This window comes from Barbus barbus (assembly GCF_936440315.1).
Source record: "Barbus barbus genome assembly, chromosome: 26".
Classification (NCBI taxonomy): Eukaryota; Metazoa; Chordata; class Actinopteri; order Cypriniformes; family Cyprinidae; genus Barbus; species Barbus barbus.
The window spans coordinates 21554104-21567133 of record NC_136754.1 but is presented as its reverse complement, the minus strand read 5'-3'; the positions used below and the strand labels follow the sequence as shown (position 1 = coordinate 21567133).

General features: G+C 36.2%; 1 protein-coding gene across 4 annotated transcripts in view; it reads left to right on the top strand.

Annotated features, from left to right (window-relative positions):
• ssbp3a (single stranded DNA binding protein 3a) overlaps positions 1–13030 on the top strand; it is a 41628-nt gene that overhangs the window by 23456 nt on the left and 5142 nt on the right. For 3 of the 4 annotated variants that reach the window (XM_079379724.1, XM_079379727.1, XM_079379726.1), the window contains 6 exons: positions 3453–3542; positions 7507–7581; positions 7767–7826; positions 7909–7963; positions 8115–8188; positions 9186–9271. In XM_079379724.1, coding sequence (XP_079235850.1) covers positions 3453–3542; positions 7507–7581; positions 7767–7826; positions 7909–7963; positions 8115–8188; positions 9186–9271 — 440 coding nt within the window. The remainder of the gene's footprint in view (positions 1–3452; positions 3543–7506; positions 7582–7766; positions 7827–7908; positions 7964–8114; positions 8189–9185; positions 9272–13030) is intronic. The other variant, XM_079379725.1, reaches the window with a different exon arrangement.

Genomic DNA, 13030 nt, shown 5'->3' with positions numbered 1-13030 from the left:
TTGGCCAGAAAAAACTAAAAGCTACATTTTGGACCAGATTTTTTAGAGATCAGTCATAAAGTTTCACTTACTCGCTACTTGCATATGTTTTATGGACTTCGCTATACCCCTTTTCTGGTTTAGTAGTTTTGTTCTGTATCGACACAATCCATTAATATATTTGCTTTTCTTTTAGGCAGTTTTCTCCAGAACTTGATTGTGGGTAAAAAAAAAATAATTTTCAGTCTTTAAGGAATAAATGTGCTTCTCATCAACAGACTTGCTGTCTCATGTTTGTCTCTGCTGGATTTGGGTATTGATCCACAGATCCATCACTTTCCATGCCATTTTATGTCTAGACTATATTGGAGTTTGTTAATCTCATCATTTAATCTCTGTTTGTGGCATTTGGTCATGGAGAGAGCAACAGTGTTCACAAAGGAGATTAGTTTGGACTGCTGAGGAAATGCCCTACATTATGTCCCTCTGGCCTAATTCAGGGGTCTGAGAGGATTGTGAAGTGTTGATAAACTGTTGCTAGAACAATACGTGTAAGTGTTTAGACAGTCCCACATGAGGATGTAGAGAGATATATCTGTTGATGCATAGTCTGTCTGTACTCCCAGAGCTGAGCTAGTGACTCTCTGAGGACCTTGATAAGCTGGCCAGAAACGATGCAACCCAGGCACATGAACAATACATTTTTACATTACATTGCATATTGCATGTTGTGCTGTGGTTTCAAAGTGAAATGTTCAGTGAGTGGCACTAAAAAGCATGTTCAATTTCTCTTTTTACCTTGTTTTTACACAATTTTGAGCTTTTTTGTCAAACCCATGTTTCACGGGAGTTGTACCCAAGCACTCTGCGTCGCATAAACAGTCAGTTTACTACATTAGAAAGCCTGTATATGGAGCTGGATATGTGATGCAAACGTTAACATGTATTTGTTTACAAATCATGCATTATGGTAAAGGTGTTTTAGGTGAAAACATAGTATTCTGCATGTGAAAATTTAGTCTTTGATAATCTGCCCTTTAATCATAATTTGAGAAAGGAACCAAAAGTTATTGGTGTTTTACTGCCTGTAGTGTTCATTTTAGCTGGAATCTGTAGCAAATTGTATGTATAGGCAAGTTTTGCAAAAATGTAGGTAGATGCATATTTTTCAATGAGCCTGTGTTGGAAACATGACTTGTTTTGTGCACATCACAGAAAATTGTTGTAATATATGAAGTGTCTCAATAAATTCTATTCATTTGGTGGTTGTAACAGTTAGACTGCCAAAAGATGAAGGCTCGTTACAGCAGTGTGCTATAAAGAATAAATGTGACTTGAAGTGTTCAGCATTATCTCCACTGTCCAATTGAAGCAGCTGTATCAAGATGATCTGCTTAAAGGGATTTCTGTGTAAGATGTCGCCTCACCTGTTTTAAGTCTCTTAAGCCCTGACCTTTGTTGTAATCAGCTTTCACATGCTGACCTAGGAAAAGAATGACCAACTGTTCCCCCACCCAAAGTTCCCTCAGTGAAAGACTCAGAGCAAGTGATGACGAATTATGCAGCTTTACGCATGGTTAATACCATATTAATGCAGTTTAGTTTGACAGATGCTGCTAAAGTCTCAGATGCTGTCTACATAAAGCCTAGTCCACACAGACCTGTCTGATTGACTTGTAAAATTACCAACCTCAGTCTTATGACATTTAGGGGTGACTAACTCTTAAGTAAGATATACCACGAATGCTACAGCAATAAAGTGGTAGCCCATTTCTCTTACACTCACAAAGGCTGCATTTACTAAAAACAGTAATATTGTGATTATATGGCAAAGCTGAATTTTCAGCAGCCATTACTCCAGTCTTAAAGGGATAGTTCACCCAAAAATGAAAATTCTGTCATTAATTACTCACCGTCACGTTCCAAACCTTCGTTCATATTCGAAACACAAATTAAGATATTCTTCTCTTCCTCATCCTGTCTGCAGCAGTGTGCCGCCATTGTGGAGTATCACAATACATGTAAACGACACATGTACAATGGTGGCGCACCGCTACAGACGGGATGAGGAGAAGAATTGTTGAATAAAGGCATTATTTTTGTTTTCTTTGTGCACAAAGTATTCTCGTATCTTTGTAAAATTACGGTTGAACCCCTGATGTCATATGGACTATTTTACCGATATCCTTGCTACATTTCCAGACCTGGAAACATTGCAGTTGCGTTGCTGTCTATGAAGGGGCTGAAAGCTCTCGGATTTCATCAAAAAATCTTAATTAGTGTCCTGAAGATGAACGAAGGTCTTACGGGTTTGGAAGGACATGAGGGTGACCATGGCACAATGGTTAAGAATTAAAGTTATGTATTGGCTCAGAAGTATGCAGACGTCTTGTTGTCGGGTGCTGAACTCGCTAAACTCTGAGTCAATGTACTCAGAGTGGATTGAACTAATTCAGTTCAGCTGTTCTGAAACCAAAAACTCTTAAGTTTCCCATATCAGGGTAAGTCAACTCAGAGTTCAAGTTTCAACTCCGAGTTTGTTGAACCTCCTTATTGAAACGGGCCCCAGAACACACAAAGCGCTGAAATAAACTTTGCTTAGCACACCGTTATTTTTATGTGTCTGGAATAGGGTTGCAAAGGGGTGGAAAATTTCCGGTAAATTTCCAGATACTTCCAAAAATCCCAGGAAGATTACAAAAATAGCGGAAAGTTTCCAAAATATCTGGAAAGTTGCCGAAATTTACTGGAAATTTTCCAGCATTTTGCAACCCTAGTGTGGAACATCTGTATTGGCACACGTTCTTATTGTTATCAGACTGAGGAAACAACATTCACCCGAGCATGTTGATATTATTGTTTTTCTCAACATTAAGTGTATTTCTGTAGTGTAATTGGCATGGCCTGCTTTATTTTTTTTCTATTTTTCTATTTGCTGCTTGAGCTTGAATGCTTTTGTTCTTTTTATATATATATATATATATATATATATGTATATATGTTTGTTTGTTTGTTTGTTTACACACGTTTTTGACTAAAATAAAACCTTGAGATACAATGTAACGTTGTTGTAGAACAGTGTTGTGTATAATGCCTAATCATAAGCTTGTTCAGAAATGGTAACAAAAACTGATTATTAAATTTCTCGTTAAATGTCATTTTAAATAAACGTATATTCAGATATTTGAATATTAATTTTTTTTTTATGAGCCCAAATGTTCAAATACAATATTTTTGAAGAATGCCCATCCCAGCTGAAAACAGCTGTGCTGCTTAATATTTTTGTGGAAACCATGATACATTGTTCATCTTTTGTACATCTTTTGTAATGTTATAAATAGCTGATTAATGTAATGCCTTCTTGGTGAATAGAAGTGTACATGTCTTTACAAATTCCTTACTGACTCTAAGCTAGTAGTAGTGTATATTTTAATTATCATCATTCATATGTTTTTTTTCTTTACTCATTACAGAGTGCTGCTGCGGCACCCAGTCCAGTCCTAGGCAACATGCCTCCCGGTGACAGCATGCCGGGTGGACCCATGCCCCCCGGATTCTTCCAGGTGGGTCATTCCTCCTCACCCTCTCCATAAACCATCCATAACAATCTATCTGCAAGCCCTCAGGTGTACAGACACGTGCCGCTGGTTCACAGAGAAACCATTATGCCACAGTCTCTGGTCATTTGCCAAGCTGGGTGTCTGCAGGGAACCAGTCTGATTGCGACCATTAGCCACTAATGGCAGGAAGGGTTATGTGCATTCTCTACTCTGAGAGTGGGCTCGCTCTGTTGCCCTGCTGAGTAGCACTAAATGTGTTGGTGGAATGTACCTTCAGCAGTGGAGTTAATGCTTTATCACTCAGAAGCTTTCTGAGAGGGTGACTCATCATAATATTATAACGATTTCTAGGTAAATATTTATGGATGGAAAATATGTTTATAATTATATTTTCGAAGGAAGCATATGGAGAAATTTGTCATGACTCTCCAAGAGCTTTTGTGGAAACGCAGCATGACAGCTGCAGAACATGGAACTGGTTTATGCAAGTCCTGAAATATGTATCAGTGGATATGCAGAAAAAAAATTAACAGTTGTGTGTCTTTGGTCTTTTAGACCAGTGGTTTTCAAACCCTGGGTCGCGACCGACTTAAAAAATGGGTCGCCAGGATGATTTAAGGAAAAAGTATGTAACCAAGTATGTAACCAGTTCAAGACTCAGGAAAGAAGCAACTACATAAACAACAAAACTGATCAGGTCAGAATCAAACGTGTATTTGTGTTTGCTAGGGGTGGGCATATCGATCCTAGTATCGATGCCAACGTTGGTATTGGTATCGGATCGATACTAGCCTGATAAGATCGATACTTTAGGTTAATTTTTTCTCCTATACACGTAATAACATTGCTTAATACATACAACACAGTGTAGACATGTCTGGGTGCATATGCCGCTCTTTTCACATCTCTTATGCAAATATTGCTGCTCCTCCCCTGCTACGCTGTGTTTGGTTGTCATGCCATCACATGACTCAGCGGCTCCGAGTGCGAGCGGATACAGTGAGAGATGGAACAGAACTCCGAGCTACAAAAGAAATGAAAAGGAGAGGAAGGAAATCCTTCACATAGTGCATATTATACCTGTATACCGAATTTGTCCTTTTTATACAGTATCACTGTAAGGTGTGGACTGAGTTTAGCTTTTTAAAATGATTTCTTAATCTTTAAGTTTTCATTATAATGGTTTTCTATGGGAGTAAAATGCTTAACATGTTGTTTAGCATGTTTGCATATGGTCTCAGCTGCTTGCAACATATTATATTTTATTAACAAGCTGTATACTGAATTTAGTTTTTATTTATTTATTTGGTCTTTATCACTGTCTTCCTCCATTCATTAATTGCACCATATTAAATGTTTTTATATTGCAATTAGAGAAAATGAAATTCAGCATGTTGCATTCATGTTCTGGGTTCATCTGCTTACCTGTACATACATAGTAGGCCTATATATTTTTATAAACCATACCGAATTTGGCCTTTTCATATCACAGTTTTGTTTTATTGCGATAATAACAAACAAATATTACAGTATGTATAAAGCAAACAGAAAATACAGTACGTACATAACATACTAAAATCCTTTCAATAATAAACGAGTTATGGTTTAATAGTTCTTTTTCATATCAATGTCTTCATTCAATAAGCCACTTACGTTAAACTTTTCTTTATAATGTTTTTTTATGGGAGGAAAATACATAATGTGAAAACTTTGAGCGTTGCTTTCATATTCTGGGCACATCTGCTTACTTGTATATCTAGTTTGCAACATTAATAAGGTGTATACTGAGTTTTGTCTTTTAATATTACGTTCTTAATTTATTAAGCCACATTAATTATTTTTATAACTCTTTTCTTTGGGAGGAAAATACTTAACATGAAACTGTTTATTGCTTTCATGTTCTGGGCTCCTCTGCCTGCAAAGTCCTTTTAGAAAGGCAAATAATATCCACGTAGCTTTAAGGTGAATATAATATTAGTCATATCAACATTAGTATTGTTAATTTTTTTAAATTGTTGTTGGTCATTTAAATTTATGTTTTTTTTACATGACAAGTATCTGAATCGGTATCGGTACCGGCGATACTGGCCCTGTATTTACTCGGTATCGGATCGATACTAAAATTTGCAGTATCGCACACCCCTAGTGTTTGCGCTCTGTTTTTGCAGCGTTGTACATTGTAGCAAATCAGAGACATATCTGTTGATTTCTATAACTCAATAGCCAATCAGAGGAGTTTTAGTGAGTCAGAATCCACTCACCGCTCAGATCGCGAGTGTTCTGGTTCAGTCAAGAGTTCTGGAAGCTCGTGACGCAAAATCTCTGATTATAATGAACAAAGTGTAGGTGATATAAACAAGAGATTAATTGTGCTGTGTTGACAGATTCATTGATTATAGCGGAATTGGAGATCGCAACAAACTGAAATGAGTGACAGCTCTTTAAGGAAGCGCACTTTGCACGCTTTCTTTGCTGTATGTAGCCTGTTCTCCATTCACAATTTGAATAAAAGTTTTTCATGCTGCTAAGAGGACCAATGTGGCTTACTTGCAACAAACTTTCGGGAGTGGCATTCTCTCGAAATCGCAATGACATTGTGATAATCATAACTATGGACAGGACAAAATATGATATGTCAGAATAGATGTGCATGAAGGCAAGCACCCTCACTAATTTCAGAAGCACCGACAGTGATTTGATTTTGGAACAGAGCATCCTTCCGGAGCTCTACGGTGGGACTCGAGATCGGTCTGTAGCGCAGTTATCTTTCCTTCCTTCCTTCTTTATATATATATATATGGGTCGCATCAATTTAAAAAGACAAAAATAGGGTTGCTCTGAAAAAAGTTTTAGAACACGGTTAAACCCCATTGCCCTCTAGTGGGCATGGATGATGATTTGTAAAAACATGTACTTAATAATTGTTATTCTTTTGTTTTTCTGTAGAAATATCTAAACATCCTTAAAACCTGATGAATTTTCTTGAAGAAAAATCATTTTGATATAAATTAATAGAAAAAAAAATTAGTAAGGAGGGAAAAACTTCAAGATATATTCTAGGGAAGATATATTCTATAGAAAATTACTGCATAAAATGAGTTCTAGGCCATTAATATTGTGATGATTCACAGGACTATGAGTCACATAATGTCTTGCAATGTCTATCTATCAATCAGAATCAAAATAGATAAAAAATGAATTCAACCACACTGTGGTGTAATTGAAAGAAGTCTCTTATGCTCACTGAGGCTGCATTTATTAAAAAAAACACAATAATATTGTAAGATATTATTACCATTTAAAATAATTGTTTTATTTGAATATATTTAAATATATATTTTGAAATGTAATTTATTTCGGTGTAAAGCTGAATTTTCAGCAGCCATTAACTTCTTCAGTGTCACATAATCCTTCAAAAATCATTTTAATATTCCGATTTGGTGCTAAAGAAACATTTCTTATCATTGTCAATGTTGAAAACAGCTGTTCTGCTTAATATTTTTGTGTAAACCTTAATACATGTTTCTCAGGATTCTTTGATCAACAGAAAGTTCAAAAGGATACCATTTATTTGAAATAGAAATCTTCTGTACCATTATAAACATCTGTACTGTCACTTTGAATTATTTAATGCATTCTTGCTGAATAGAAGTATTAATTTATGTATTTAGGTATGTATGTATGTATGTATGTATGTACTAGTGTACATACTGTATGTACTTACTGTGTTGGTTTATTACTTGATGTCCAAATTATAAGGTGGGTCAAACATGGCAAAACCATGTTAGAATGAAGAGTGATATCAGCTCCACATTAAACCCAATCAAACTATCTTTTGCCTTTTGGCTCTGTTCTCGTCATTTGCCCCTGTCGCTTTCACCTGTAATGTCTTTGTGCTGTCTTTCTCTTGGCATTTGGCTGCTGATACTATGGCAACCTTCTCTTCCTCCCCCTACCCTCTCTGCAGGGACCACATGGTTCCCAACCCTCCCCTCACACTCAGCTACCTCCCAACTCTAACATGATGGGGGCGCATGGACAGGTAACAGTACACATATCTATGTACACGTTCTCTCTGTTTATATGCATGTACCTGCACACATCTTGATATGCTTTTCCTAAAAAATTCAGTTTTCTTTCCTCCTCTCTCCCTTCAGCTTTTGTATTGGTTACATTCTGTAAATTATTTTTTTTTAACTGTATGTTACTGTATGTTCCCATATCCAGCCTTTTATGTCTCCTCGCTATGCTGGAGGACCTCGGCCACCCATCAGAATGGGTAACCCGGTAAGTCGCATTAAAATGTTTCAAATAACTGTTTATTAACTTTGACTTATTTTAGCTGTCTTGACTGTCTCTATTTCCTTAGCCTCCAGGTGGGCAGCCTTTACCTCTGAATATGATGGACCCTACACGACCAACAGGTAAGAAGAGACTAATGAGATCAGTGTTTGTTGATGGTGAAAGTCCCTTATTTGGGGTATTTTAAAAGTAGACTTCAAATTCAATTCAGCATTGTCATTTCATATTGATGTGCAGGTCTGTCAAATTTTAATGGTGTAATTATTTGGTCAGGACATCCAAATCTGGCACCTATGCAGAGAATGAATGCTCCTCGAGGAATGGGCCCGATGGGACCGGGACCACAGGTCTGGCTCTTAAACTGTCCTAAAGCTCAACTTCACAACTGTCATTCATGAAAATCTGAGTATCTTTTCCTTAGACCCCATCAATTAGTTTTGCTCACTTCTAGGACTGGACAAGCTGAAACAATTGTCTCATTGTATTTTACCTTAGTGTTTAATGTACATCTTATATATTATATACATTTGCACTTATTATTAAAATAAATTAATAGTTTTATTCAGCAAAGAAGCAAGAATTATAGGTTACACTTTACTTGAAGGGGTGTGCATAAGACTGACATGACACCTTCATAATCATGACATGACACACGTCATGAATATGAAGGTTTTTTTATGCATGTTTATGACAGCTGTCATTAAGTGTCATTCGCTCAGTTATGTAATTTTTAATGCAAAGATGACATTGTTTAAGAATGTCTTTGTTATGGGCTAGGGTAAGGGTAGGGGTAGGGTGAGGTTGGGGTTAGGTCAAATAATGTCATCTTTGCATTAAAAATGACATAACTGAGCGAACACATAGATAAATAAATAAAAAGTAAATAAATGGTTTTGAAAACAGTCAAATGTAGTCTGAATGTTTATTGCAAAAGGTAAAATACAGTAAAACGTAGTTAAACAATCATGGCATGTTTTTATTTTGATCATTTTTAATAAATGGACAGATAAAAATGGTAGACTTTTATCATTTTACTTTATATGCACTAATACTGAAGTTACAAAAAAACAGTGATATTTACAAATATATTTTTACTGAAACATTTTAATAGTTATTTGTTTGAGGAAGGATGCAAGTGAAATGTTAAATCAATTGTCTTGCTCTTAAACCAATTTTCTGAATGCACCTCTTGTGTTTATTCAGTTTTTTTGTATGGCATCCACTCATTACTACAGCTTATCAGCCATATTCCATAAATTATGTTTAGTCTGTTTACCTCTAAACTAACTGTGTCCTTGTTTTCTCCTTTCTCATGGTGTCTTCTCGGGGTGCTGGGCATCATAGTCTGATCCTTGGTTATCATTACAGAGCTATGGAGGAGGAATGAGGCCTCCAAACTCCATGGGCCCTGGAATGCCAGGGGTGAACATGTAAGGACACTCTCAGTCTATTGTATTTGTGGAATTTTACATTATGTCAGGCTGGTCAGGATGTTCAAACAAACAGTAATGCTTTGATAGCACCCAGAGAGCCCAGAAGAATTAACTTATAGATGACTCTTTTATGTCAAGATTCAAGATTTTTTATTCGTCACATACACAATTATACAGAGTATAACCAGCAGTGAAATGTAAGTCAGGTCCGCTCCAAGGAGAGTGCAATTGTATAGAATACAAATATTAAGAAAAAGAAAAGTAGAAAAAAATAAAAGAATAAAATAAAATAAAAGATAAAAAAAAATGAATGTGCAGGTCAGTATGTTGTTGACATAAATAGTAATAAAGAGGAATAAAAAGTTGTACAGGGTATTTAAATAGCAGCAATATGAGGTAGAAAACATTATGAATATCTTAATGATATATTGATATTTACATGGAGTCAAGTGATGTTATGACCCAGAGTTAGAGTTTAGGAGCCTGATGGCCTGGGGAAGAAGCTCCTCCTAAATCTCTCAATTTTTGCCATCAGGCTACGGAAGCGCTTTCCAGATGGAAGCAAAGTGAATAGACGGTTACCAGGGTGATTTGAGTCCTTGATGATTTTGACAGCTCCATTTTTGCAGCGTTCGAGGTAGATGTCCTGCAGAGAGGGGAGAGCAGACCCTGAGATGCGCTCAGCTAAGCGCACAACTCTCTGTAGTGCTTTGCAGTCCTGATTGGAGCTGTTTCCATACCACACTGAGATGCACTGAGTCAATACACTTTCTGTGGTCCCTGAATAGAAAGTTTTCAGGATTGCTCGTGAGCAAAGCTGGGTAGTAACTGATTACATGTAATCTGGATTACGTAATCAGATTCCAAAAATTAAGTACTTGTAATCAGAGTAAATTACATTTTAAAATACTCGTAATCAGACTACAGTTACTTTTTTATGGATTACATGATTACATATTATTCACACAATAGCAATAAATTATTCATAAATCATTGATTCCCCCTAATTTCTCTTTTTCATCGTTTAAATTTTCCTTTCTAAAATAGCCTAGTGATTATATACTTATTATATATGTATAAATAGTCCAGTTTTGTGGACATTCACACAAAGATCAGTCATTAGTCGGGTGGTGACAGCATTTGACCACTGGATTTACAAAAATCATTTCAGGTTTAAGAAGGGTTTCAACATTGCATCAACTACTGATGAACACATTCATTTTTATTTGAATTATTACTCTGTAGGTTTTTTAACCATGTATTATTAATTATAACTAATTAAAATGCACATATTCACATTATTTCTTAGATACATGTAATGCAGGCATTCCAAAACTTTTTGTCATCTAAACCTTATTCACCAAATATATTTGCTTTAAGTACCCCTGAGATTTTATTTTTTTTATTTAATTAAGTATCACATTTGCATGTTCACGGTTTCTTTGATTAATGATCACATGGCATGCAGGTAAATAAAAATATTTAATCTTTTTTAGTAAGTGTTTTATTTAAAACAAAGACTATAGAAACACAAAGACTGTTCACTCCTATACTTGTGAATGGGAGAAACTGCAACACGCAATATGGAGGAATAGTCCCACCTTCGAAATGAAAGAGTCAAATTTCCCAAAGAAACCTGACTAGACCAGCCAATCCACATGCACAGTATAAGCAGGTTATGATTCAGCATGCGCATTGCCTGGTCTAGCCTGAAAAATAAGCTTTTTAAACGCTATTTGAGCATAAGAAACAACATTCATGGGGGAATTAATTTCAGATTTTTGTTGCTGATTTGACATAATGTGAGTTCAGCGAGCAGTTTTTGAGATTTCAGGATTCCCCTGTTCATTAAGATTGTATTGTATGAGCTGACTGGAGGCGTTGCAAATATGGCCGCCAAGTGAACAGACTTTCCTCAAAAGGGAGTTCAAATAAAAAAAAATTTAAATAAAAAAAGGAAGTTTGTTTTAAAATGATTTATTTTAATTTTATTTTTTATGATTTAATTAATTGTCAGCTTTTCATTAAACTCACAACCCCCCTGCAGTTCCTTTACGAACCCAAGTTTGGGAAACCTTGATGTAATATAATGTTTAATGCGCTTCATGTTGTAAATTACAATGAAGGGAACAAGTTTTCTTACTCTTTACATTTTTTACATCATTATGGTACAAGATAATGCTATTTAAATCAATGTGATAAACGAGTTAAATCAAAAGTAATCTAAAAGTAATCTGATTATATTACCTAAAATGTGTAATGTAACAGATTACGTTACTGACTACAATTTTTGTCATGTAATCTGGAATCAGTAACGGATTACAATTTGTAAGTAATCTACCCAGCTCTGCTCGTGAGACCCTGAATTTCCTCAGCTGTCGCAGATGGTACAGTCTTTGCCTGGCTTTCTTAACCGGTTTTTGGATGTGTGTAGTCCAAGTCAGGTTCTCAGAGATGTTTACACCGAGGTACTTGAAGCTACTCACCCTCTCCACAGGGGTCCCACTGATCATAAGAGGAGTGTAGGGCTGCTGCTGTCTCTTCCTAAAGTCCATGATCAGCTCTTTAGTTTTCCCCACATTCAGAGAGAGACAGTTGTCCTGGCACCACGATGTGAGTAAAGGCAAACTGAAGAGGGTCCAAAGTATCCGGTATGGAGGAGCAAATGTGGCTCTTTACAAGTCTCTCAAAAACCTTCATGACTATAGAAGTGAGGACAACTGGGCGATAGTCATTCAGGCAAGAGGGTTTATTGTTCTTTGATACAAGGATAATGATGGATTTTTTGAATGAGGTGGGAACCAGGGAGGTAGCAAGGGACTCATTAAAGATAGAAGTGAACAAACCAGCGAGCTGATCAGCGCAGGACCTCAGAACACAGCCGTTATCCCATCAGGTCCGGCTCTGCATATTAAATTAGGAAAAGAAAAAAATGTTACCCTTTAAAGCCTGACATGAAATAATAGTCAGAATAATCTTTTATTGAACCTTTAGACAAAATATATATAACTTTTAAAAAATCTACATTAGAAAAAAGTTGACGTGTTTTGAGTGTCATATCTGATAATGCAGGCTTTTATGGCTCTACAGTATGATATAGGAGAATATTGAGCTCATTTTTGAGTAAAAAAAAACCATCCGTTTTATTCAGGGGCCTAAACCAAACAAAAATATGCAATTTGGTGCAGTTACTGATATTTATATAGCCAAATGTCAGACTCTGATAGCTTGTAATGAAAATCAGTGAGATTCTTTAAGTATAAGAAATTACTTACATAAAATGCAAATAAATATCAGTTGTCAGTTTTTCACTATATATCACTCCAGTTACATGTTTTGGTAAGGTTATATTTAAAAAATTGACAAGATCCTCCCGTGTAGTTCTGGGCCGATTCCTCACCGTTCTCATGATCATTGAAACTCCACGAGGCGAGATCTTGCATGGAGCACCAGACCGAGGGAGATTGACAGTTATTTTGTGATTCATAAATTTGTGAAAATAATAATCGCACCAACTGTTGTCACCTTCTCACCAAGCTGTTTGGCGATGGTCTTGTAGCCTATTCCAGCCTTGTGTAGGTCTACAATCTTGTCTCTGACATCCTTGGAAAGTTCTTTGGTCTTGGCCATGGTGGAGAGTTTGGAATCTGATTGATTGATTGATTGATTGATTGATTGCTTCTGTGGACAGGTGTCTTTTATACATGTAACAAACTGAGATTAGGAGCACTCCCTTTAAGAGAGTACTCCTAATCT